General features: G+C 53.9%; 1 protein-coding gene across 1 annotated transcript in view; it reads left to right on the forward strand.

Annotated features, from left to right (window-relative positions):
- The first annotated feature begins 24,425 nt into the window (after nucleotides 1-24,425).
- The window catches only part of LOC116950492 (solute carrier family 2, facilitated glucose transporter member 1-like), a 47,047-nt gene continuing 45,106 nt past the window's right edge, over nucleotides 24,426-26,366 (forward strand). The window contains exon 1 of the mRNA XM_032968289.2: nucleotides 24,426-25,712. Within this exon, the coding sequence (XP_032824180.1) occupies nucleotides 25,686-25,712 (27 nt within the window). The 5' untranslated portion in view covers nucleotides 24,426-25,685. The remainder of the gene's footprint in view (nucleotides 25,713-26,366) is intronic.

Genomic DNA, 26,366 nt, shown 5'->3' on the forward strand with positions numbered 1-26,366 from the left:
TCACTCAGCCCTGAGACTCAATCAGCCCTGAGGCTCACCTTGACCTGAGACTCACTCAATCCTGAGACTCACTCAGCCCTGAGACTCACTCAGCCCTGAGACTCAGCCAGCCCTGAGACTCACTCAGCCCTGAGACTCACTCAGCCCTGAGGCTCACCTTGACCTGAGACTCACTCAATCCTGAGACTCACTCAGCCCTGAAACTCACTCAGCCCTGAGACTCACCCAGCCCTGAGACTCACTCAACCCTGAGACTCACTCAGTCCTGAGACTCACCTTGACCTGAGACTCACCTTGACCTGAGGCTCACCAAGCCCTGAGACTCACCTAGCCCTGAGACTCACTCAGCCCTGAGACTGACCTTGACCTTAGACTCACCTTGACCTGAGACTCACTCAGCCCTGAGACTCACTCAGCCCTGAGACTCACTCATCCCTGAGACTCACCTAGCCCTGAGACTCACTCAGCCCTGAGACTCACTCAGCCCTGAGACTCAATCAGCCCTGAGGCTCACCTTGACCTGAGACTCACTCAATCCTGAGACTCACTCAGCCCTGAGACTCACTCAGCCCTGAGACTCAGCCAGCCCTGAGACTCACTCAGCCCTGAGACTCACTCAGCCCTGAGGCTCACCTTGACCTGAGACTCACTCAATCCTGAGACTCACTCAGCCCTGAAACTCACTCAGCCCTGAGACTCACCCAGCCCTGAGACTCACTCAGCCCTGAGACTCACTCAGCCCTGAGACTCACCTTGACCTGAGACTCACCTTGACCTGAAACTCACTCAGCCCTGAGACTCACTCAGCCCTGAGACTCACTCAGCCCTGAGACTCACTCAGCCCTGAGACTCAGCCAGCCCTGAGACTCACTCAGCCCTGAGACTCACTCAGCCCTGAGGCTCACCTTGACGTGAGACACATTCAATCCTGAGACTCACTCAGCCCTGAGACTCACTCAGCCCTGAAACTCACCCAGCCCTGAGACTCACCTTGACCTGAGACTCACCGTGACCTGAGACTCACTCAGCCCTGAGACTCACCCAGCCCTGAGACTCACTCGGCCCTGGGACTCACTCAGCCCTGAGACTCACTCAGCCCTGAGACTCAACTTGACCTGAGACTCACTCAGCCCTGAGACTCAATCAGCCCTGAGACTCACCTTGACCTGAGACTCACCATGACCTGAGACTCACCCAGCCCTGAGACTCACTCAACCCTGAGACTCACTCAGTCCTGAGACTCACCTTGACCTGAGACTCACCTTGACCTGAGGTTCACCAAGCCCTGAGACTCACCCAGCCCTGAGACTCACTCAGCCCTGAGACTGACCTTGACCTTGGACTCACCTTGACCTGAGACTCACTCAGCCCTGAGACTCACTCAGCCCTGAGACTCACTCATCCCTGAGACTCACCTAGCCCTGAGACTCACTCAGCCCTGAGACTCACTCAGCCCTGAGACTCAATCAGCCCTGAGGCTCACCTTGACCTGAGACTCACTCAATCCTGAGACTCACTCAGCCCTGAGACTCACTCAGCCCTGAGACTCAGCCAGCCCTGAGACTCACTCAGCCCTGCGACTCACTCAGCCCTGAGGCTCACCTTGACCTGAGACTCACTCAATCCTGAGACTCACTCAGCCCTGAAACTCACTCAGCCCTGAGACTCACCCAGCCCTGAGACTCACTCAGTCCTGAGACTCACTCAGCCCTGAGACTCACCTTGACCTGAGACTCACCTTGACCTGAGACTCACTCAGCCCTGAGACTCACTCAGCCCTGAGACTCACTCAGCCCTGAGACTCACCTTGACCTGTGACTCACTCAGCCCTGAGACTCACCCAGCCCTGAGACTCACTCAGCCCTGAGACTCACCTTGACCTGAGACTCACCTTGACCTGAGACTCACTCAGCCCTGAGACTCACTCAGCCCTGAGACTCACCTTGACCTGAGACTCACTCAGTCCTGAGACTCACTCAGCCCTGAGACTCAGTCAGCTCTGAGACTCTCCCAGCCCTGAGACTCACTCAGCCCTGAGACTCACTCAGCCCTGAGACTCACTCAGCCCTGAGACTCAGCCAGCCCTGAGACTCACTCAGCCCTGAGACTCACTCAGCCCTGAGGCTCGCCTTGACCTGAGACACATTCAATCCTGAGACTCACTCAGCCCTGAGACTCACTCAGCCCTGAGACTCACCCAGCCCTGAGACTCACCTTGACCTTAGACTCACCTTGACCTGAGACTCACTCAGCCCTGAGACTCACCCAGCCCTGAGACTCACTCGGCCCTGAGACTCACTCAGCCCTGAGACTCACTCAGCCCTGAGACTCACCTTGACCTGAGACTCACCTTGACCTAAGACTCACTCAGCCCTCAGACTCACTCAGCCCTGAGACTCACCTTGACCTGAGACTCACCATGACCTGAGACTCACCCAGCCCTGAGACTCACTCAACCCTGAGACTCACTCAGTCCTGAGACTCAATCAGCCCTGAGACTCACCGAGCCCTGAGACTCACTCAGCCCTGAGACTCACTCAGCCCTGAGACTCAGCCATCCCTGAGACTCACTCAGCCCTGAGACTCACTCAGCCCTGAGGCTCACCTTGACCTGAGACTCAATCAATCATGAGACTCACTCAGCCCTGAGACTCACTCAGCCCTGAGACTCACCCATCCCTGAGACTCACCAAATCATGAGACAAACCCAGCCCTGAGACTCACTCAGCCCTGAAACTCACCTTGACCTGAAACTCACCCAGCCCTGAGACTCACTCAGCCCTGAGACTCACCTTGACCTGAGACTCACCCAGTCCTGCAACTCACCTAGCCCTGAGACTCACTAAGCCCTCAGACTCACTCAGCCCTGAGACTCACCTTGACCTGAAACTCACTCAGCCCTGGGTCTCACTCAGCCCTGAGACTCACTAAGCCCTGAGACTCACTCAGCCCTGCGACTCACCCAGCCCTGAGACTCACCCAGCCCTGAGACTCACCCAGCCCTGAGACTCACCCAGCCCTGAGACTCACTCAGCCCTGAGGCTCACCTTGACCTGAGACTTACCCAGCCCTGAGACTCACTCAGCCCTGAGACTCACCTTGACCTGAGACTCACTCAGTCCTGAGACTCACTCAGCCCTGAGGATCACCTTGACCTGAGACTCACTCAGCCCTGAGACTCACTCAGCCCTGAGAATCACCCAGCCCTGAGACTCACCTTGACCTGAGACTCAATCAATCATGAGACACACCCAGCCCTGAGACTCACTCAGCCCTGAAACTCACCTTGACCTGAAACTCACCCAGCCCTGAGACTCACCCAGACCTGAGACTCACCTTGACCTGAGACTCACCTTGACCTGAGACTCACTCAGTCCTGAGACTCACTCAGCCCTGAGGATCACCTTGACCTGAGACTCACTCAGCCCTGAGACTCACTCAGCCCTGAGACTCACCCAGCCCTGAGACTCACCTTGACCTGAGACTCAATCAATCATGAGACACACCCAGCCCTGAGACTCACTCAGCCCTGAAACTCACCTTGACCTGAAACTCACCCAGCCCTGAGACTCACTCAGCCCTGAGACTCACCTTGACCTGAGACTCACCCAGTCCTGCAACTCACCTAGCCCTGAGACTCACTAAGCCCTCAGACTCACTCAGCCCTGAGACTCACCTTGACCTGAAACTCACTCAGCCCTGGGTCTCACTCAGCCCTGAGACTCACTAAGCCCTGAGACTCACTCAGCCCTGCGACTCACCCAGCCCTGAGACTCACCCAGCCCTGAGACTCACTCAGCCCTGAGGCTCACCTTGACCTGAGACTCACCCAGCCCTGAAACTCACTCAGCCCTGAGACTCACTCAGCCCTGAGACTCACTCATCCCTGAGACTCACCTAGCCCTGAGACTCACTCAGCCCTGAGACTCACTCAGCCCTGAGACTCAATCAGCCCTGAGGCTCACCTTGACCTGAGACTCACTCAATCCTGAGACTCACTCAGCCCTGAGACTCACTCAGCCCTGAGACTCAGCCAGCCCTGAGACTCACTCAGCCCTGAGACTCACTCAGCCCTGAGGCTCACCTTGACCTAAGACTCACTCAATCCTGAGACTCACTCAGCCCTGAAACTCACTCAGCCCTGAGACTCACCCAGCCCTGAGACTCACTCAGTCCTGAGACTCACTCAGCCCTGAGACTCACCTTGACCTGAGACTCACCTTGACCTGAGACTCACTCAGCCCTGAGACTCACTCAGCCCTGAGACTCACTCAGCCCTGAGACTCACCTTGACCTGTGACTCACTCAGCCCTGAGACTCACCCAGCCCTGAGACTCACTCAGCCCTGAGACTCACCTTGACCTGAGACTCACCTTGACCTGAGACTCAATCAGCCCTGAGACTCACTCAGCCCTGAGACTCACCTTGACCTGAGACTCACTCAGTCCTGAGACTCACTCAGCCCTGAGACTCAGTCAGCTCTGAGACTCTCCCAGCCCTGAGACTCACTCAGCCCTGAGACTCACTCAGCCCTGAGACTCACTCAGCCCTGAGACTCAGCCAGCCCTGAGACTCACTCAGCCCTGAGACTCACTCAGCCCTGAGGCTCGCCTTGACCTGAGACACATTCAATCCTGAGACTCACTCAGCCCTGAGACTCACTCAGCCCTGAGACTCACCCAGCCCTGAGACTCACCTTGACCTTAGACTCACCTTGACCTGAGACTCACTCAGCCCTGAGACTCACCCAGCCCTGAGACTCACTCGGCCCTGAGACTCACTCAGCCCTGAGACTCACTCAGCCCTGAGACTCACCTTGACCTGAGACTCACCTTGACCTAAGACTCACTCAGCCCTCAGACTCACTCAGCCCTGAGACTCACCTTGACCTGAGACTCACCATGACCTGAGACTCACCCAGCCCTGAGACTCACTCAACCCTGAGACTCACTCAGTCCTGAGACTCACTCAGCCCTGAGACTCACCGAGCCCTGAGACTCACTCAGCCCTGAGACTCACTCAGCCCTGAGACTCAGCCATCCCTGAGACTCACTCAGCCCTGAGACTCACTCAGCCCTGAGGCTCACCTTGACCTGAGACTCAATCAATCATGAGACTCACTCAGCCCTGAGACTCACTCAGCCCTGAGACTCACCCAGCCCTGAGACTCACCTTGACCTGAGACTCAATCAATCATGAGACACACCCAGCCCTGAGACTCACTCAGCCCTGAAACTCACCTTGACCTGAAACTCACCCAGCCCTGAGACTCACTCAGCCCTGAGACTCACCTTGACCTGAGACTCACCCAGTCCTGCAACTCACCTAGCCCTGAGACTCACTAAGCCCTCAGACTCACTCAGCCCTGAGACTCACCTTGACCTGAAACTCACTCAGCCCTGGGTCTCACTCAGCCCTGAGACTCACTAAGCCCTGAGACTCACTCAGCCCTGCGACTCACCCAGCCCTGAGACTCACCCAGCCCTGAGACTCACCCAGCCCTGAGACTCACCCAGCCCTGAGACTCACTCAGCCCTGAGGCTCACCTTGACCTGAGACTCACCCAGCCCTGAGACTCACTCAGCCCTGAGACTCACTCAGCCCTGAGACTCACCCAGACCTGAGACTCACCTTGACCTGAGACTCACCTTGACCTGAGACTCACTCAGTCCTGAGACTCACTCAGCCCTGAGGCTCACCTTGACCTGAGACTCACTCAGCCCTGAGACTCACTCAGCCCTGAGACTCACCCAGCCCTGAGACTCACCTTGACCTGAGACTCAATCAATCATGAGACACACCCAGCCCTGAGACTCACTCAGCCCTGAAACTCACCTTGACCTGAAACTCACCCAGCCCTGAGACTCACTCAGCCCTGAGACTCACCTTGACCTGAGACTCACCCAGTCCTGCAACTCACCTAGCCCTGAGACTCACTAAGCCCTCAGACTCACTCAGCCCTGAGACTCACCTTGACCTGAAACTCACTCAGCCCTGGGTCTCACTCAGCCCTGAGACTCACTAAGCCCTGAGACTCACTCAGCCCTGCGACTCACCCCGCCCTGAGACTCACCCAGCCCTGAGACTCACCCAGCCCTGAGACTCACCCAGCCCTGAGACTCACTCAGCCCTGAGGCTCACCTTGACCTGAGACTCACCCAGCCCTGAGACTCACTCAGCCCTGAGACTCACTCAGCCCTGAGACTCACCCAGACCTGAGACTCACCTTGACCTGAGACTCACCTTGACCTGAGACTCACTCAGTCCTGAGACTCACTCAGCCCTGAGGATCACCTTGACCTGAGACTCACTCAGCCCTGAGACTCACTCAGCCCTGAGACTCACCCAGCCCTGAGACTCACCTTGACCTGAGACTCAATCAATCATGAGACACACCCAGCCCTGAGACTCACTCAACCCTGAAACTCACCTTGACCTGAAACTCACCCAGCCCTGAGACTCACTCAGCCCTGAGACTCACCTTGACCTGAGACTCACCCAGTCCTGCAACTCACCTAGCCCTGAGACTCACTAAGCCCTCAGACTCACTCAGCCCTGAGACTCACCTTGACCTGAAACTCACTCAGCCCTGGGTCTCACTCAGCCCTGAGACTCACTAAGCCCTGAGACTCACTCAGCCCTGCGACTCACCCAGCCCTGAGACTCACCCAGCCCTGAGACTCACCCAGCCCTGAGACTCACTCAGCCCTGAGGCTCACCTTGACCTGAGACTCACCCAGCCCTGAGACTCACTCAGCCCTGAGACTCACTCAGCCCTGAGACTCACTCATCCCTGAGACTCACCTAGCCCTGAGACTCACTCAGCCCTGAGACTCACTCAGCCCTGAGACTCAATCAGCCCTGAGGCTCACCTTGACCTGAGACTCACTCAATCCTGAGACTCACTCAGCCCTGAGACTCACTCAGCCCTGAGACTCAGCCAGCCCTGAGACTCACTCAGCCCTGAGACTCACTCAGCCCTGAGGCTCACCTTGACCTAAGACTCACTCAATCCTGAGACTCACTCAGCCCTGAAACTCACTCAGCCCTGAGACTCACCCAGCCCTGAGACTCACTCAGTCCTGAGACTCACTCAGCCCTGAGACTCACCTTGACCTGAGACTCACCTTGACCTGAGACTCACTCAGCCCTGAGACTCACTCAGCCCTGAGACTCACTCAGCCCTGAGACTCACCTTGACCTGTGACTCACTCAGCCCTGAGACTCACCCAGCCCTGAGACTCACTCAGCCCTGAGACTCACCTTGACCTGAGACTCACCTTGACCTGAGACTCAATCAGCCCTGAGACTCACTCAGCCCTGAGACTCACCTTGACCTGAGACTCACTCAGTCCTGAGACTCACTCAGCCCTGAGACTCAGTCAGCTCTGAGACTCTCCCAGCCCTGAGACTCACTCAGCCCTGAGACTCACTCAGCCCTGAGACTCACTCAGCCCTGAGACTCAGCCAGCCCTGAGACTCACTCAGCCCTGAGACTCACTCAGCCCTGAGGCTCGCCTTGACCTGAGACACATTCAATCCTGAGACTCACTCAGCCCTGAGACTCACTCAGCCCTGAGACTCACCCAGCCCTGAGACTCACCTTGACCTTAGACTCACCTTGACCTGAGACTCACTCAGCCCTGAGACTCACCCAGCCCTGAGACTCACTCGGCCCTGAGACTCACTCAGCCCTGAGACTCACTCAGCCCTGAGACTCACCTTGACCTGAGACTCACCTTGACCTAAGACTCACTCAGCCCTCAGACTCACTCAGCCCTGAGACTCACCTTGACCTGAGACTCACCATGACCTGAGACTCACCCAGCCCTGAGACTCACTCAACCCTGAGACTCACTCAGTCCTGAGACTCACTCAGCCCTGAGACTCACCGAGCCCTGAGACTCACTCAGCCCTGAGACTCACTCAGCCCTGAGACTCAGCCATCCCTGAGACTCACTCAGCCCTGAGACTCACTCAGCCCTGAGGCTCACCTTGACCTGAGACTCAATCAATCATGAGACTCACTCAGCCCTGAGACTCACTCAGCCCTGAGACTCACCCAGCCCTGAGACTCACCTTGACCTGAGACTCAATCAATCATGAGACACACCCAGCCCTGAGACTCACTCAGCCCTGAAACTCACCTTGACCTGAAACTCACCCAGCCCTGAGACTCACTCAGCCCTGAGACTCACCTTGACCTGAGACTCACCCAGTCCTGCAACTCACCTAGCCCTGAGACTCACTAAGCCCTCAGACTCACTCAGCCCTGAGACTCACCTTGACCTGAAACTCACTCAGCCCTGGGTCTCAATCAGCCCTGAGACTCACTAAGCCCTGAGACTCACTCAGCCCTGCGACTCACCCAGCCCTGAGACTCACCCAGCCCTGAGACTCACCCAGCCCTGAGACTCACCCAGCCCTGAGACTCACTCAGCCCTGAGGCTCACCTTGACCTGAGACTCACCCAGCCCTGAGACTCACTCAGCCCTGAGACTCACTCAGCCCTGAGACTCACCCAGACCTGAGACTCACCTTGACCTGAGACTCACCTTGACCTGAGACTCACTCAGTCCTGAGACTCACTCAGCCCTGAGGCTCACCTTGACCTGAGACTCACTCAGCCCTGAGACTCACTCAGCCCTGAGACTCACCCAGCCCTGAGACTCACCTTGACCTGAGACTCAATCAATCATGAGACACACCCAGCCCTGAGACTCACTCAGCCCTGAAACTCACCTTCACCTGAAACTCACCCAGCCCTGAGACTCACTCAGCCCTGAGACTCACCTTGACCTGAGACTCACCCAGTCCTGCAACTCACCTAGCCCTGAGACTCACTAATCCCTCGGACTCACTCAGCCCTGAGACTCACCTTGACCTGAAACTCACTCAGCCCTGGGTCTCACTCAGCCCTGAGACTCACTAAGCCCTGAGACTCACTCAGCCCTGCGACTCACCCAGCCCTGAGACTCACCCAGCCCTGAGACTCACCCAGCCCTGAGACTCACCCAGCCCTGAGACTCACTCAGCCCTGAGGCTCACCTTGACCTGAGACTCACCCAGCCCTGAGACTCACTCAGCCCTGAGACTCACTCAGCCCTGAGACTCACCCAGACCTGAGACTCACCTTGACCTGAGACTCACCTTGACCTGAGACTCACTCAGTCCTGAGACTCACTCAGCCCTGAGGCTCACCTTGACCTGAGACTCACTCAGCCCTGAGACTCACTCAGCCCTGAGACTCACCCAGCCCTGAGACTCACCTTGACCTGAGACTCAATCAATCATGAGACACACCCAGCCCTGAGACTCACTCAGCCCTGAAACTCACCTTGACCTGAAACTCACCCAGCCCTGAGACTCACTCAGCCCTGAGACTCACCTTGACCTGAGACTCACCCAGTCCTGCAACTCACCTAGCCCTGAGACTCACTAAGCCCTCAGACTCACTCAGCCCTGAGACTCACCTTGACCTGAAACTCACTCAGCCCTGGGTCTCACTCAGCCCTGAGACTCACTAAGCCCTGAGACTCACTCAGCCCTGCGACTCACCCAGCCCTGAGACTCACCCAGCCCTGAGACGCACCCAGCCCTGAGACTCACTCAGCCCTGAGGCTCACCTTGACCTGAGACTCACCCAGCCCTGAGACTCACTCAGCTCTGAGACTCACTCAGCCCTGAGACTCACCCAGACCTGAGACTCACCTTGACCTGAGACTCACCTTGACCTGAGACTCACTCAGTCCTGAGACTCACTCAGCCCTGAGGCTCACCTTGACCTGAGACTCACTCAGCCCTGAGACTCACTCAGCCCTGAGACTCACCCAGCCCTGAGACTCACCTTGACCTGAGACTCACTCAGCCCTGAGACTCACCAAGCCCTGAGACTCACCCAGCCCTGAGGCTCACTCAGCCCTGAGACTCACCTTGACCTGAGACTCACTCAGCCCTGAGACTCACCCAGTCCTGAGACTCACTCAGCCCTGAGGTTCACTCAGCCCTGAGACTCACCCAGCCCTGAGACTTACCCAGCCCTGAGACTCACCCAGCCTTGAGACTCACTCAGCCCTGAGTCTCACCCAGCCCTGAGACTCACCTTGACCTCATACTCACTCAGCCCTGAGACTCACTCAGTCCTGAGACTCACCCAGACCTGAGACTCATCCAGCCCTGAGACTCACCTTGAGCTGAGACTCACCCAGCCCTGAGACTCACTCAGCCCTGAGACTCACCTTGACCTGAGACTCACCCAGCCCTGAGACTCACTCAGCCCTGAGACTCACCTTGACCTGAGACTCACCCAGTCCTGCGACTCACCCAGCCCTGAGACTCACTAAGCCCTGAGACTCACTCAGCCCTGAGACTCACCTTGACCTGAGACTCACTCAGCCCTGGGTCTCACTCAGCCCTGAGACTCACTAAGCCCTGAGACTCACTCAGCCCTGAGACTCACCCAGCCCTGAGACTCACCCAGCCCTGAAACTCACCCAGCCCTGAGACTTACTAAGCCCTGAGACTCACTCAGCCCTGAGGCTCACCTTGATCTGAGACTCACTCTGCCCTGAGACTCACCCAGCCCTGAGACTCACCCAGACCTGAGACTCACCCAGCCCTGAGACTCACCTTGACCTGAGACTCACCCAGCCCTGAGACTCACTCAGCCTTGAGACTCACCTTGACCTGAGACTCACCCAGTCCTGAGACTCACCTTGACCTGACATTACCCCTGAGCCTCGTATATCTCTCGCCATGACAAACACTGGCCCGAACCCGAACGTGAGCCATGAGACTAACCTACCTCTAACCTTCGCCCGAAGCTCATCTCAGCGCGTTCAATCCCATCACCATCATCACCATCACCACCATCACCACCATCATCATCATCACTACCACCATCACCACCATCACCACCTCCATCATTCCCCCAGGGCCAATAAAATGAGGAACTTCGACAGTGGTTGGTCTATTGATACCATGGTGACTCCTGGCATGGGAATGTGGAATTTCCACCACCGGCTCATTATCGCATCCCCAAACAGAGTACTCAAAAGGACGATGGCACAGCCCTGCAATTCCACGCCTCGCGCCACTGCTGGCGGAAGGGTCTCCACTCGTAGGAGCTCTAGAGGAGGGCACTCTTGGCCTACTCTTCCACGATGGGCAGTGGGTGTACCCACACTTTACCCACACCGCACTGCTGGGCGAGAGGCGGGCAGGGGATGGCGCGCTGTTAACTACTTCGCCTGGTATGCAGGAGGTCGTGGATTCAATCCTGACGCTGACGCCTGCTGCTGCTGTACATTTGGAGTTTGCGGTGTCTCTCTCTCTCTCACCCCGCGGTCGCGTGGATTTTTCTCCGAGTCCTCCGGTTTTTCCCTCCAACATTTAGCATCAACATCACGCGTTTGGAGAGTATTTGGCTTCTCGCTATACATTTCCACAACGCCGATGATGAGCCACTTGGCTGGGCTATCTATCGTTCGTGGTGGCCAGGTCGCTTGTGAAAAACAGCTCTGTAGCTCAGTGGGGGCTTACCTTGTAAAACTGCTTGCTGTGTTTAGTTTGTAGTCCTTACACCGCACCTCCGGTTCAACACACATACACACCTACAAAATGCAAAAAAAACACATTTTTTAAAAAAAAATTGTCAACTGCGGTGCCGGGAGATATGGAAGCTGACCCCACGTGGTCACCATACTCGAGCAGGAATGTAATGATCGGTTGAATTATCTCCGTAATGAATAACCCAGTCGACGCCAAGCAATGAGATCAGATAACTGTGAATAGAATCTCGATTTGAAGCTTTCGTGGCTGCAGGAATCCACACTCTTTGGTTCTTTCGGTAAAGTCACGTGGGTAGAAAATCAAATAAATCACGTTCGTTTCGGGCGCAACGCAAGCGCCCGTCATCAGGTGGGAAAGCCGTGGTCTATTTTATACCTACAGTGACTTTACCGAAAGAATCAAAGAGTGTGAATAGAATGTTGTTTTATGTGGGGGGGGGGGGGGCAGGGTCAAGTGGCTGTTTGCGAGCGCCTATTAAGGCCGGCCGGGTCTACGGAACGAATGGGGATGGGCGCTTGCGTGGCCCCCAGCAGCAACCACGGCACGCCCGTCCGCCGCTGTCTCTCTCACGATTATTATAATCACCGCGCCGGGCACTCGCCCACCCAGGGTCCACCTGCAGGGTGATTTACGATGCCACTTTGCGCCCTGGCTGTCAGCCGTGACCGGCATTTAAACCCCCCCAGATAGCCAGGTTCGTGGCGAAATAAGTTCGATAGCCACTCAGACACACGCAAATTACAAAGATCTCCCGTGTGACCTTCACAGAGTTTTTAGAGGGCAAGTTGCTGTTAGCGAGCAGCACCTGTGAAGGCACGGCACGGCACACGAGGGGGTGGGTGGCCAGCACCACGCCCGGTCACCTTTGTATCCCTAGCGCTGATGCACACACACACACACGCGCACCAGGGTACTTATTTGAGGCCCAGTCGACCTAGGGGGAGGACTCCCAGGACCGGTTCGGATAATCGTCACCGGGCGTTGGTGGCAGTGAGCGGGAATCGGGGGAGTCGTGCACGGAGCTCAAAGTCCACAGTTAGGTGGTGGTGGGGGGGGGTCACTGCTGATTCGCGCAATCGCTTTTCTCTCTCCACTGCTGGATGGAAGTTGTCCCCCACCACCAGACGACGCTCCCTGAAGCGGAGTCCCCGTCACGCCGCTAGGGTGGGGGGAGTTGCCCAACATTTTTACCCCCGCCATGATAATTAGAATTAGTTTCATTATAATCATCAATTAATTAATATTATTCGCGCGTGCATGCATATACTGTACTGTGGGTCTCACATCGATCGATTATCTCCAGACTGTGTCGAGTGACAAAGTGGCATGGCTGACATCAGTGGCGCGCGTTCCGCGTGTGCGTGAACCGGTCCCGGGAAAACGTCACTCGGTTCTCCAAGCGGCTGTGACCAGAGTGGTGAAGTATGGTCAAATAACACTCCCCTAGCCCCACCCCCCCAACCCTTGACACCAACACCGACCATGGAGAATGCCTTCATCCGGCAGTGGATTGACACAGAGTGATAGTAATTATTATTAATATTATTTGCGTATGAAAAATAAGAAGAGGTTTTACAGGTGTTTAGATGTCCAAACACACTTTTGCAATGAATCAAGTCTGCAAATAAGAAGGGGTAAACCCTATTGTTATCTTTCATTATATAAACTTTAAACTAAACTTTTTTTTATTTTACCAAGTAAGGTCTACTGAGCTCTACAGCTCTTTTTCAGAAGCTGCCTGGCCACAAATGATGAGCTCAACCAAGTGGTTTATCATTATCATCATGATGTGGACATTTATAGAGGCAGACAAAGACCCTAAACACGTGATGTTGAGTCTACATGTGTCGGGGAAAACTCCAGAGGACCCGGAGAAAAATCCACATGACCATGGGGAGAGAGAGAAAGAGAGACACCGAAAATATACAGCAGCAGCAGGCGTCAGGGTCGGGATCGAACCCACAACCTCCTTCACACCAGGCGAGGTGGTCAACATCTCCTAGCCACCGTGATGATGATGATGACGAGAGAGAGAGAGACACGCAAACTCCAAATATACATCAGCAGGCGTCAGGGTCGCGATCGAACCCACGACCTCCTGCATACCAGGCGAGGTGGTCAACATCTCCTAGCCACCGTGATGATGATGACGGGAGAGAGAGACACCGAAAATATACAGCAACAGGCGTCAGGGTCGGGATCGAACCCACGACCTCCTGCACACCAGGCGAGGTGGTTAACATCTCCTAGTCATCGTGATGATGATGGAGAGAGAGACACCGCAAACTCCAAATATACAGCAGCAGCAGGCGTCAGGGTCGGGATCGAACCCACGACCTCCTGCACACCTGGCGAGGTAGTCAACATCGCTGCGCGCCCGACGCGCTGTTTGTTACAGTCCACACATCTCACGTCTATCAATCATCTCCAGGATACGTGACCTCATTAGCGTCGGCACCGCGCCGCGCTAATTGCTCCTCTCCGTCTCCGTAACGACCGCTCGGCTCTGCTCGGCTCCCCGTGATGAGTTGACGGAAAAAAAAATGCATCCGAGCCAGGAGTGACGGGGGGAGGGAGGTGTATACACGCGGAGTTGGAGAGGAGCTCGCAAACTCCGGCAAACATTTCGTGTTGTTGTTACAGCGGAGAGAAGGGGGAGTACGTTTAGGGTAAAACGAGGGGGAGGGGCGGCACTTGCGGCTCCTGAGCCACGCACGCGGCTCTTTGTCAACAAAGTGAGCCACGCACGCGGCTCTTTGTCAACAAAGTGAGCCACGCACGCGGCTCTTTGTCAACAAAGTGAGCCACGCACGCGGCTCTTTGTCAACAAAGTGAGCCACGCACGCGGCTCTTTGTCAACAAAGTGAGCCACGCACGCGGCTCTTTGTCAACAAAGTGAGCCACGCACGCGGCTCTTTGTCAACAAAGTGAGCCAAGCACGCGGCTCTTTGTCAACAAAGTGAGCCACACACGCGGCTCTTTGACAACAAAGTGAGCCACGCACGCGGCTCTTTGTCAACAAAGTGAGCCACGCACGCGGCTTTTTGTCAACAAAGTGAGCCACGCACGCGGCTCTTTGTCAACAAAGTGAGCCACGCACGCGGCTTTTTGTCAACAAAGTGAGCCACGCACGCGGCTCTTTGTCAACAAAGTGAGCCACGCACGCGGCTCTTTGTCAACAAAGTGAGCCACGCACGCGGCTTTTTGTCAACAAAGTGAGCCACGCACGCGGCTCTTTGACAACAAAGTGAGCCACGCACGCGGCTTTTTGTCAACAAAGTGAGCCACGCACGCGGCTCTTTGACAACAAAGTGAGCCACGCACGCGGCTCTTTAACAACAAAGTGAGCCACGCACGCGGCTCTTTGTCAACAAGGGGACCACTCCGTGACGATTTCGGTTACCCGCAGTGCATTGCGCGGGCTCTTGAAATGTTGAGTTTTTTTACACCGATGTCGAACAAGAATGGTTCCTATTCTTCTTCCTCTTCCTCTCCTTCCTCTCTTTCTTCTTCTTCCTCTTCTTCTTCCTCTTCCTCTCCTTCTTCCTCTTCTTCTTCCTCTTCTTCAGGCAGGCAGGGATAGAGGTGAAGCCCTGCAAGTGTTGGCGAATGGAGCCTCTCGCTGCTACGGTAATTATGTTCAATCCGCCCCTTCATTCTGACACTTGGCCACTCCTCCTTCATGTCCCCCACGCCCCCACCTTCTCGTCAAGTAGCTCCACTCTCCTCTTTACATCTCTCCCGTGGCCTTGCTCCACCTCATCGTCGTGTCTCCATTCTCGTCTCCAGCCACGTCACCTCCTCTCGTCCTCTTCGTTCACAAAATTCCCTCTCTGTCTCTGACTCTCCTTATCCCTGTGCCCATAGACTCAGCACTGTCCACAGACTCATCGCGGCCCATAGACTCAACACTGCCCATAGACTCAACACTGCCCATAGACTCAGCACTGCCCATAGACTCAGCACTGCTCCCCATAGACTCAGCACTGCCCATAGACTCAACACTGCCCATAGACTCAACGCTGCCCATAGACTCAGCACTGCCCATAGACTCAACACTGCCCACAGACTCAGCACTGCCCATAGACTCAGCACTGCCCATAGACTCAGCACTGCCCATAGACTCAACGCTGCCCATAGACTCAGCACTGCCCATAGACTCAACGCTGCTCATAGACTCAGCACTGCCCATAGACTCAACACTGCCCATAGACTCATCGCTGCCCATAGACTTAACGCTGCCCATAGACTCAACACTGCACATAGACTCAACGCTGCCCATAGACTGAGCACTGCCCATAGACTCAACACTGCCCATAGACTCAACACTGCCCATAGACTCAGCACTGCCCATAGACTCAACACTGCCCATAGACTCATCGCTGCCCATAGACTTAACTCTGCCCATAGACTCAACACTGCACATAGACTCAACGCTGCCCATAGACTGAGCACTGCCCATAGACTCAACACTGCACATAGACTCAACACTGCCCATAGACTTGACGCTGCCCATAGACTCAACACTGCCCATAGACTCAACACTGCACATAGACTCAGCACTGCCCATTGACTCAACACTGCCCATACACTCAACACTGCCCATAGACTCAACACTGCCCATAGACTCAACGCTGCCCTTAGACTCAACGCTGCCCATAGACTCAACACTGCCCATAGACTCAACACTGCCCATAGACTCAACACTGCCCATAGACTCAAGACTCATAATCAAGGTTTTTGGGTTAGATCGCGTAAGTTTAAATTCGTCGCAACCCTCCACTACCCGACACGGCCAATAAGTAAAAAATGTGTCACGTTAACAAAACGGCAAGTAGTTACTTCTTCAGCCCACCGGTGTGTTTGAAGAATTAATCCACAACAGTTTAGAATTTGAGTTGTACGACGTTTCGCTGGTAATTGCATCCAGCATCTTCGGGCGATTTGCCAGAACAGGATGACGTCACCATTGTTGAACCCCTTCAGGATTCGAGATCAGAAGCGGAGGTGGGAGTGGGGTATTGCAATTATATAATAGATTAGTAAACAGCCAATTAGCATGTGACTCCTCTATAAGGAATTGCAATATGTATTGTGTATTACGTAATAATACGTTTCCCGGCTGCGCTAAGTCTGTAGCTATCTGAGCGGTTAAAATTAATTGTATTTTTCTCAATTTCGATGGATTCTCTAATTAGCCTTGGCCAGTAAAAATTCGTTTTGCATAACACTTCAACGTTACCAAAATCAGCCGCCACCACCGCCGCCGCCACCACCACCGCCACCACCGCCACCACCGCCACCACCACCGCCACCACCACCACGACCTTTGCTGCTGGGATCAGAGTCCTCGCAAACAGCCAGGCCACCGCATCCATAACAGCGGCACCCACAGGGATCGAACCCTCCCTTCCTTTCCATGCAAACCCCGACCCTTAACCCCGTGTTCCCACGTGCACTGCGCGGGAGAGTAAAGCTGCAGCGATTACTCCGGTGGGATTTCAAATCACCCCAGTGGGATTGCAAATCACTCAAGTGGGATTTCAAATCACCCCAGTGGGATTGCAAATCACTCAAGTGGGATTGCAAATCACTCAAGTGGGATTGCAATTCACTCCAGTGGGATTGAAAATCACTCAAGTGGGATTGCAATTCACTCAAGTGGGATTGCAATTCACTCCAGTGTGATTTCAAATCACTCAAGTGGGATTGCAAATCACTCAAGTGGGATTGCAATTCACTCCAGTGGGATTTCAAATCACTCAAGTGGGATTGCAATTCACTCCCGTGGGATTGCAAATCACTCAAGTGGGATTTCAAATCACTCAAGTGGGATTGAAATGTACTCCAGTGGGATTGCAAATCACTCAAGTGGGATTTCAAATCACTCAAGTGGGATTGCAATTCAATCAAGTGTGATTGCAAATCACTCAAGTGGGATTGCAATTCACTCAAGTGGGATTGCAAATCACTCAAGTGGGATTTCAAACCACTCAAGCGGGATTGCAAATCACTCCAGTGGGATTGCAAATCACTCCAGTGGGATTGCAAATCACTCAAGTGAGATTTCAAATCACTCAAGTGGGATTGCAATTTACTCAAGTGGGATTTCAAACCACTCAAATGGGATTGCAAACCACTCAAGTGGGATTGCAAATCACTCAAGTGGGATTGCAATTCACTCAAGTGGGATTGCAAATAACTCAAGTGGGATTGCAATTCACTCCAGTGAGATTGCAATTCACTCAAGTGGGATTGCAAATCACTCAAGTGGGATTGCAAACCACTCAAGCGGGATTGCAAATCACTCCAGTGGGATTGCAAATCACTCCAGTGGGATTGCAAATTACTCAAGTGGGATTACAAACCACTCGTGTGAGATTACAAATCACTCAAGTGGGATTACACACACACACGCATACAACGAGACGAAGCTGCAGTGTGTACACAATTCCGACCACTTCCGTCCAGTGCTCGCCGAGCATGCATTGCCTTCCCGGTTTCCCACCGAATGCGTTGCCGTTCAGGGTCGCACTCATTCCACACAAAGCGCTCGCCACAAACGAACCACACAATACTCGGCTGCTGGTCTCGTCGAAGAGCGTAAAGCATCGCCATCACGTGAGCTCCGGCCATCCTCACCGCAGCAGCGGCTTTTGACTCAGCCATCGAAGAAAGATTTCGGCCACTGCCTCGTGCGGCGCTTTCAGATGCGCTGCTACTGCTGGCCGTCTGGAACGCTCATTTCTTACGATATTAGGACTCCACTGGGAGCTTTCCACTATTAAATCATCATCTAAATTGACAAACTCCTTTCTTTAGAATTGATTATTGTGTTTAGTTTGATGTCCTTCCCCGACATCTCCGATTTGCACGGTTGGCTACGTACGGTGCGAAATAAGTTCAACATACATACGAGACGTGTGGCAGGACCCTCCTGAGCAGATCGCGTGCCGATTTCGCCTTGTACTGCACATGGACAATGAGTCTCCATGTGTCTCTATGGGTCTTTAGGAGTCCCTATGAGCCTCTGTACATCTCTATGGGTCTGTGTGCACCTCTTCGTATCTCGATGAGTCTCTATGTATCTATGAGTCTATATTTATCTCTAGGAGTTTCTATATATATATCTCCGAGTCTCTATGCATCACCGCGTATCTCTATGCATCTCTTTGTATCCCTCCACGTATGTCTAGGAGTTTCTATGCGTGTTCATGTATCTCTACGTGTCTCTATGGGTGTTCGATACGGTCCATAGTTCGAGTTGCATGGCCACAATCCCACCACCACTAAGTCTGCGGCTGAATCTTTAATTCTCCATTCATGAAGTAGGAGATGTGGTGCAGCATCGGCCTGCACTGATTGCTACAACGTTGTCTAGCCCAGGGGGACCCCCCAGTGGTAGCTGTCTCTGCGCGGCTCAAAGGTGAACTCAGCACGTGGGCTGTGAGCGAGGCGATCGGTCTGCCAGTAGGGGGGAGGGGGCGATGATTGGTGATTGCTGCTGTGCGCGCGTTTGTAAATCCCAATTGGGTAACATTTTTTGCGTCGCGATGTTCGCGAATTTGGTAAATGTTTGGCACCGCAATGCGGGTGGCAAGCTATGGGCCTAGCACTCGCTTCGAACGACGGGGAATCTTTAACGTCCGCTGCGAGTGAAGCAGATGGCGCGGGGTAGTTATCGTCGTTGTTATTATTGCCAAAGATGGTATGATTATTATTACCATGATGATGACTACTACAGTTACTGCACAACCGCAGTGTTTATTTTCCAGGGCGGCCCATTGGCGTTAATTTGGTCTACAGCGCCGGTGAGACGTAGCCATCAAGGAGGCTGTAGCTCTGGTCTAGGCCAATCAGTTCTAGGAACAATGTACACCTGGTGGCGAGATGTTAAATCACTCTCCCCGTATGCAGGAGATCGTGGGCTCGATCCCGATCCCCGCCGCCTGCATATTTGGAATTTGAGCCTCTCTCGCTCTCTCTCCCCGTAGTCGCGTGGATTTTTCTCCCGGTCTTCGGGTTTTTTTTCCCTCCACATTTTGAATCAGCATTACGCGTCTAGCTTCTTTGGCTGATGATAAGCCGCTTGATTGAGCTGTCACTTGAGGCCAGGCCGCTTCTGACAAAGAGCTAAGGAGCTCAGTGGGGGCCTTACCTGGAAAAAAAAAAACAGCGAAGCAACGTGCGTTTGCATTGTGCTTGCACTGGTCGCATTTCGGCGTTCTCTGCTCTATTTAGATTAATTCGCTGCTCAGAAATGTCCAAGCGATGGGCCACTTCGTTGAGCCATCAATTTGCGGCCAGGTCACTGTTGAAAACAAAAAAGTTCATACCTCGGTGAACTTTGTCTCGTAGGATGGGGACGGCTTCGTTTTTATGCATCTGAGTCACGTGTTTACCTTTCTCGTACTGTGCACCGCCGTCGTGGGTTGTCGGCGCCGTTTGTTGTTGTGAAGTTCTCACCCGCACCGACCGGACATCCGTGAGAAGGAGCTTTACAGCTCATCGGATTCCTCCGGTGTCAACGAATATCCTGATTTAGAAGGAACCCTCCCTCCGGCTTAGGCCGATCAGTCCCAGGTACAATGCGCACGTTATTTGTCTAAAGCGCGTCTTGTCATGGTCAGTGCGACGGACGCGATGCCTCGTGATGTACGCGAGGCTGCTGCCGGCCTGACTCGTCGCACTTCTTTCGCACCGTACGCGTAGCCAAAGGTGCAGAAGGGTGCCTTGAGCTTGACAAACAAACTGAACGCGACAAATAATGGTGTGTGTGGTGTATGTGGTGTGTGTGGTGTGTGTGGTGTGTGGTGTGTATGGTGTGTGTGGTGTATGGTGTGTATCGTGTGTGTGGTGTGTATGGTGTATATGGTCTGTATGGTGTGTATGGTGTGTATGGTGTGTGTGGTGTATGGTGTGTATGGTGTGTGTGGTGTGTATGGTGTGTATGGTGTGTGTGGTGTATGTGTTGTGTGTGGTGTATGTGTTGTGTGTGGTGTATGTGGTGTGCGTGGTGTATGGTGTGTGTGGTGTGTGTGGTGGGTATGGTGTATGTGGTGTGTGGTGTATGGTGTGTATGGTGTGTGTGGTGTGTATGGTGTGTATGGTGTGTGTGGTGTATGGTGTGTATGGTGTGTGTGGTGTATGTGGTGTGTATGGTGGGTGTGGTGTATGGTGTGTGTGGTGTGTGGTGTGTATGGTGTATGTGGGGTGTGTGGTGTATATGGTGTGTGGTGTGTGTGGTGTATGTGGTGTATATGATGTGTGTGGTGTATGTGTTGTGTGTGGTGTATGTGTTGTGTGTGGTGTATGTGGTGTGTGTGGTGTATGTGGTGTGTGTGGTGTATGGTGTGTGTGGTGTATGGTGTGTATGGTGTATATGGTGTGTATGGTGTGTATGGTGTATGTGGTGTGTGTGGTGTATGTGTTGTGTGTAGTGTATGTGGTGTGTGTGGTGTATGTGGTGTGTGTGGTGTGTGGTGTGTGGTGTGTATGGTGTGTATGCTATGTATGGTGTGTGGTGTGTATGGTGTGTGTGGTGGTGTGTATGGTGTGTATGGTATATGGTGTGTGTGGTGTGTGTGGTGTGTATGGTGTATATGGTGTATGGTGTGTATGGTGTGTATGGTGTATATGGCCTATGGTGTATATGGTGTGTATGATGTGTGTGGTGTATGGTGTGTATGGTGTGTATGGTATGTATGGTGTGTATGGTGTGTGGTGTGTATGGTGTATGTGGTGTGTGTGGTGTATATGGTGTGTATGGTGTTCATGGTGTGTGGTGTGTATGGTGTGTATGGTGTATGTGGTGTGTGTGGTATGTGTGGTGTATATGGTGTTATGGTGTTCATGGGGTGTATGGTGTGTATGGTGTATATGGTGTTTGGTGTGTATGGTGTGTATGGTGTATATGGTGTATGGTGTGTATGGTGTGTATGGTGTATGGTGTGTGGTGTGTATGGTGTATGTGGTGTGTGTGGTGTATATGGTGTGTATGGTGTTCATGGTGTGTGGTGTGTATGGTGTGTATGGTGTATGTGGTGTGTGTGGTATGTGTGGTGTATATGGTGTTTATGGTGTTCATGGTGTGTATGGTGTGTATGGTGTATATGGTGTTTGGTGTGTATGGTGTGTATGGTGTATGGTGTGTATGGTGTGTACGGTCTATTGTGTGTGGTATGTATGGTGTGTATGGTGTGTGGTGTGTGGTGTGTGTATGGTGTGTATGGTGTGTATGGTGTATGGTGTGTGGAGTGTATGGTGTGTATGGTGTGTATGGTCTTTGTGGTGTGTATGGTGTTTATGGTGTGTGGTGTGTATGGTGTGTGGTGTGTGTGGTGTGTGTGTGTGGTGTGTGTTGCGTATGGTGTATGGTGTGTGGTGTGTATGGTGTGTATGGTGTATGGTGTGTGGAGTGTATGGTGTGTATGGTGTGTATGGTCTTTGTGGTGTGTATGGTGTTTATGGTGTGTGGTGTGTGATGTGTATGGTGTGTGGTGTGTGTGGTGTGTGTGTGGTGTGTGTGTTGCGTATGGTGTATGGTGTGTGGTGTGTATGGTTGTATGGTGTGTATGGTCTGTGTGGTATGGTGTATGGTGTGTGGTGTGTATGGTGTGTGGTATGTATGGTGTATGGTGTGTATGGTGTGTGGTGTGTGGTGTGTGGTGTGTATGGTGTATGGTGTGTGGTGTGTGTGGTGTGTGTGTTGTGTATGGTGAATGGTGTGTATGGCGGCTGGTGTGTATGGTGTGTATGGCGTATGGTGTGTATGGTGTGGTGTGTGGTGTGTATGGTGTGTGTGGTGTATGGTGTGTGGTGTGTATTGTTTGTGTGGTGTGTGGTGTGTATGGTGTGTATGGTGTGTATGGTGTGTGGGGTGTATGGTGTATATCGTTTGCGGTGTGTGTGGTGTGTGTGGTGTGTATGGTGTGTATGGTGTGTGGTGTGTATAGTCTGTGGTGTGTGTGGTGTGTATGGTGTGTGGTGTGTGTGGTGTGTATGGTGTATATGGTCTGTGGTGTGTGTGGTGTGTGTTGTGCATGGTGTATATGGTGTAAATGGTGTGTGGTGTGTGTGGTGTGTATGGTGTGTGGTGTGTATGGTGTGTACTGTGTATGGTGTGTATGGTGTGTATGGTGTGTGTGGTGTGTGGTGTGTGGTGTGTGTGGTGTGTGTGGTGTTTGTGGTGTGTATGGTGTGTGTGGCGTGTGAGTGTTGACACTAAACACAACAACAACCAGTTCTATCAACAAACGAGTTCGTCAATCCCACACGACGATTTAAAAGTGCATCACAGCTCCCGGTGCCTTCCTAATGTCGAGACGAAGAGCGTTCCAGACGGCCCACCGGAAGCGCATCCCGAGAGTAACGCGCCACGTGGAGTGACCGCCGCGTCGAGTGACGGTGCCGCCTCGTGCCCCTCGACGCGATCGCCCAAAGCTGCCGTGGTTCATCGGTGGCGAGCACTTTTGCGCGGAGCGAGTGGCACCAGGGGCACTTGAACGGGATAAGCCGCGCGGTATTCCGCTTCGACAACCCACTCGAGATCAGCGGCGATCGCCTTCTCCGCTCGGGAGTTGGGAGGCCAATTGATCTGTTGATGGGCTTGTCGGCCTTTCGTCGCCGTGAAGCTCCCCATGGGTTCAAGCACGCGGAGCAGCGCTTGGATCTGTTCAAGTCCCGTCTTGAAAATGCACCTCTTTACACTGCCCTTCAACACCTGAGGTCTGGAAATTCACCCTCGCGCGGGTTCTGAGCGAGTTTGGCGGGTGGGTGAGCGAGCGATTGGGTGAGTGGTTGAGTGGGTGGGCGAGTGGGTGAGTAGGTGGGTGAGTGGGTGAGTGAGTGGGTGGGTGGGTGAGCAAGTGGGTGAGTGAGTGAGTGAGCGAGCGAGTGGGTGAGTGAGTAGTTGAGTGATTGAGTGAATGGGTGAGTGAGTAAATGAGTGAGTGGGTGAGTAGGTGGATAAGTGAGTAGGTGGGTGTGTAGTTGAGTGAGTGAGTGTAGTTGAGTAGGTGAGTGGGTGCGTAGGTGGGTGAGTGAGTGGGTGAATGAGTGGGTGAGTAGGTGGGTGAGTGAGTAGGTGGGTGTATAGTTGAGTGGGTGAGTGTAGTTGAGTAGGTGAGTGGGTGCGTAGGTGGGTGAGTGAGTGGGTGGGTGAATGAGTGAGTGAGTGGGTGAGTGAGTGGGTGAGTAGGTGAGTTTGTGAGTGGGTGGGTGAGCGAGTGAGTGAGTGATTGAGTAAACTGGCCTTTCCCCCCCCAGCTCTGCCTTTTTGCCCTTCAGGTTCTGAGCGAGGGGGTGGGTGAGTGAGTGAGCGAAAGGGTGAATGAGTAGTTGAGTGGGTGAGTGAGTGAGTAGGTAGGTAGAGTGGATGAGTGAGTGGGTGAGCGAGTGGGCGAATAGGTAGGTGGGCGCGTGAGTAGTTTGCTGAGTGGGTGAATAGGTGGGTGAGTGGCTGGGTGGGTAGGCGGGTGAATGAGCGGGTGGGTGAGTGGCTGAGTGAGTAGGTGGGTGGGTGAGCAACTGAGTGAGAGAGTAAACTGGCCTTTCCTCCCCCAGTTCTCGGCGTTTACCCTGCATGTTCTGTTCTTATCGGCCTAAGTTCCGCCCGCCCTCACCGCTCAGAAAATAAGCCAAAAAGACTGCGCTCCAGCCTTTGTAATTTGTATCAAACTTAATACCTCTGGCAACATTGAGGTCCCCGTCGTATCGGTTCGAATGGGGGGGGGTCGGTGCGATCGCTGGTTGACGTGGGATCTGTGAGCAGTGATGGGAATCTCAGTGAAGTGGGAGGGAGGGAGGGAGTGTGTGTCGGGGTCAGTCACACGCGACCCTTATAAACTCGCCGTGCTGCGCGCGCGTGTCCAGTTGGTTGCAGCAATCGCAGTCAAGAGAGAGAGAGCTGCTGCTGCTGTGTGTGCTCTGTGTGTGTGTGGGGGGGGTTGTGGTTTGTACACCGTGCGCTCTGCAAGCTCCCGCGTGAACGCGCACACACACAGAGTGGGCACACAGAGTGGGCACACACTGAGTGGACACACACACAGAGTGGGCACACACTGAGTGGACACAGAGTGGACACAGAGTGGACACACACACAGAGTGGGCACACACACACAGAGTAAGTACACAGAGTGGATACACAGAGTGGGCACACACTGAGTGGACACAGAGTGGGCACACAGAGTGGACACAGAGTGAACACACAGAGTGGGCACACACACAGAGTGAACACACAGAGTGGACACACACACACACAGAGTGAACACACAGAGTGGACGCACACACACAGAGTAAGCACACAGAGTGGGCACACACACACAGAGTGGACACACAGAGTGGACACACAGAGTGGGCACACACACAGAGTGGACACACACAGAGTAAGCACACAGAGTGGGCACACACTGAGTGGACACACAGTGGACACACAGAGTGGGCACACACACACAGAGTGGACACACAGAGTGGACACACACACACACACAGAGTGGACACACACACAGAGTGGACACACACACAGAGTTGACACACAGAGTGGACACACACAGAGTGGACACACACACACACAGATACACCCAGAGTGGACACACACACAGACACAAAGACTAGGAGACATACACACATAGACACATGGATACAGACATAAAGACACACATATAGATATTTCATACACAGATAAAGACACATTGACACAAACAATACATACACACACACACGCGTAGATATATGGGCACGTAGACTCAGACAGAAAGACCAGCACATAGATGAGCGTGCATATCGACATGAACACACAGAGACACGCACAGACCAACATACACACATTCAGCCGTAAACATAGACACACACGCTCACAGAGAGACATTGAAACCGACGCAAGTATTGCTACTGCCAGGGACAAGCGCACATAGACAACAGAGACACTCACACATAGACAAATCATACATAAACACACGAGGGCAGTGTGTCTTTACTGTCATTCATACGCATAGCACGCAGACAGACACGTGCTGCAGACAGACAGGCAGGCAAGGCTTCGCCCCTCGACGAAGAGTCGGTTAGACACGGGGATTCGGCGTCTCTGCGTCTCGTGTCTCAGCCGTGTCTCCACGATGCCTGGGAAGACAGCCAACAAGAGCGTGAGTTCCCATCGCACTTAGACACGCGTGTCCCTGCACGAGTGTCTGTGTGAACGCAATTGTCCTCTCTCTGTGTGTGTGTGTGTCTACGTGGGGAGAGCGGTGGCGCAGCGGTTAGCGCTACGCTGCGCTACGAACCCGCCGGCCCCGAGTTCGATTCCCGCTCACGGCCACCAACACCAACACCGGTGACGATTATCTGAACCGGTTCTGGGCCTCCCCTTGGTCGACTCAGCCTCAAATGAGCACCTGGTGCGATGTGTAGTAAACATCGCCGCTGGGGAGACAAAGGTGGCCCGGCGTGGTGCTGACCACCCACCTCCTCGTGTGCCGTGCCGACCTGCATAGGTGCTACTCGCGAACAGCACTTGCCCCGACAGTCTGTTAAGGCTATACGGGAGATCTTTGCCTTGCGCGGTGGGGCAGTTGCGGACAGATCGGAGTCGTTTCCGTACCTGGGCCAGTGGATGTATCACTCTGAAATCAGTGGAGCGGCATTGTCTTTTCAACGGCTGCGTAACGCTGCGGTGCGGGAGCCACCTGGCCTGTGGCTCCACACGAAGCTTCGTCTCTTCTCGGCCACAGTCGTGTGCCCTCACTCTCTCTCTCCGCTTGCGAAACGTGGACCGCCTCTAAAGGAACACCTGCGCCGGT

The sequence above is a fragment of the Petromyzon marinus genome, chromosome 39, assembly GCF_048934315.1.
Source record: "Petromyzon marinus isolate PM22_M1 ecotype Great Lakes invasive population chromosome 39, UKy_Petmar_22M1.pri1.0, whole genome shotgun sequence".
Classification (NCBI taxonomy): Eukaryota; Metazoa; Chordata; class Hyperoartia; order Petromyzontiformes; family Petromyzontidae; genus Petromyzon; species Petromyzon marinus.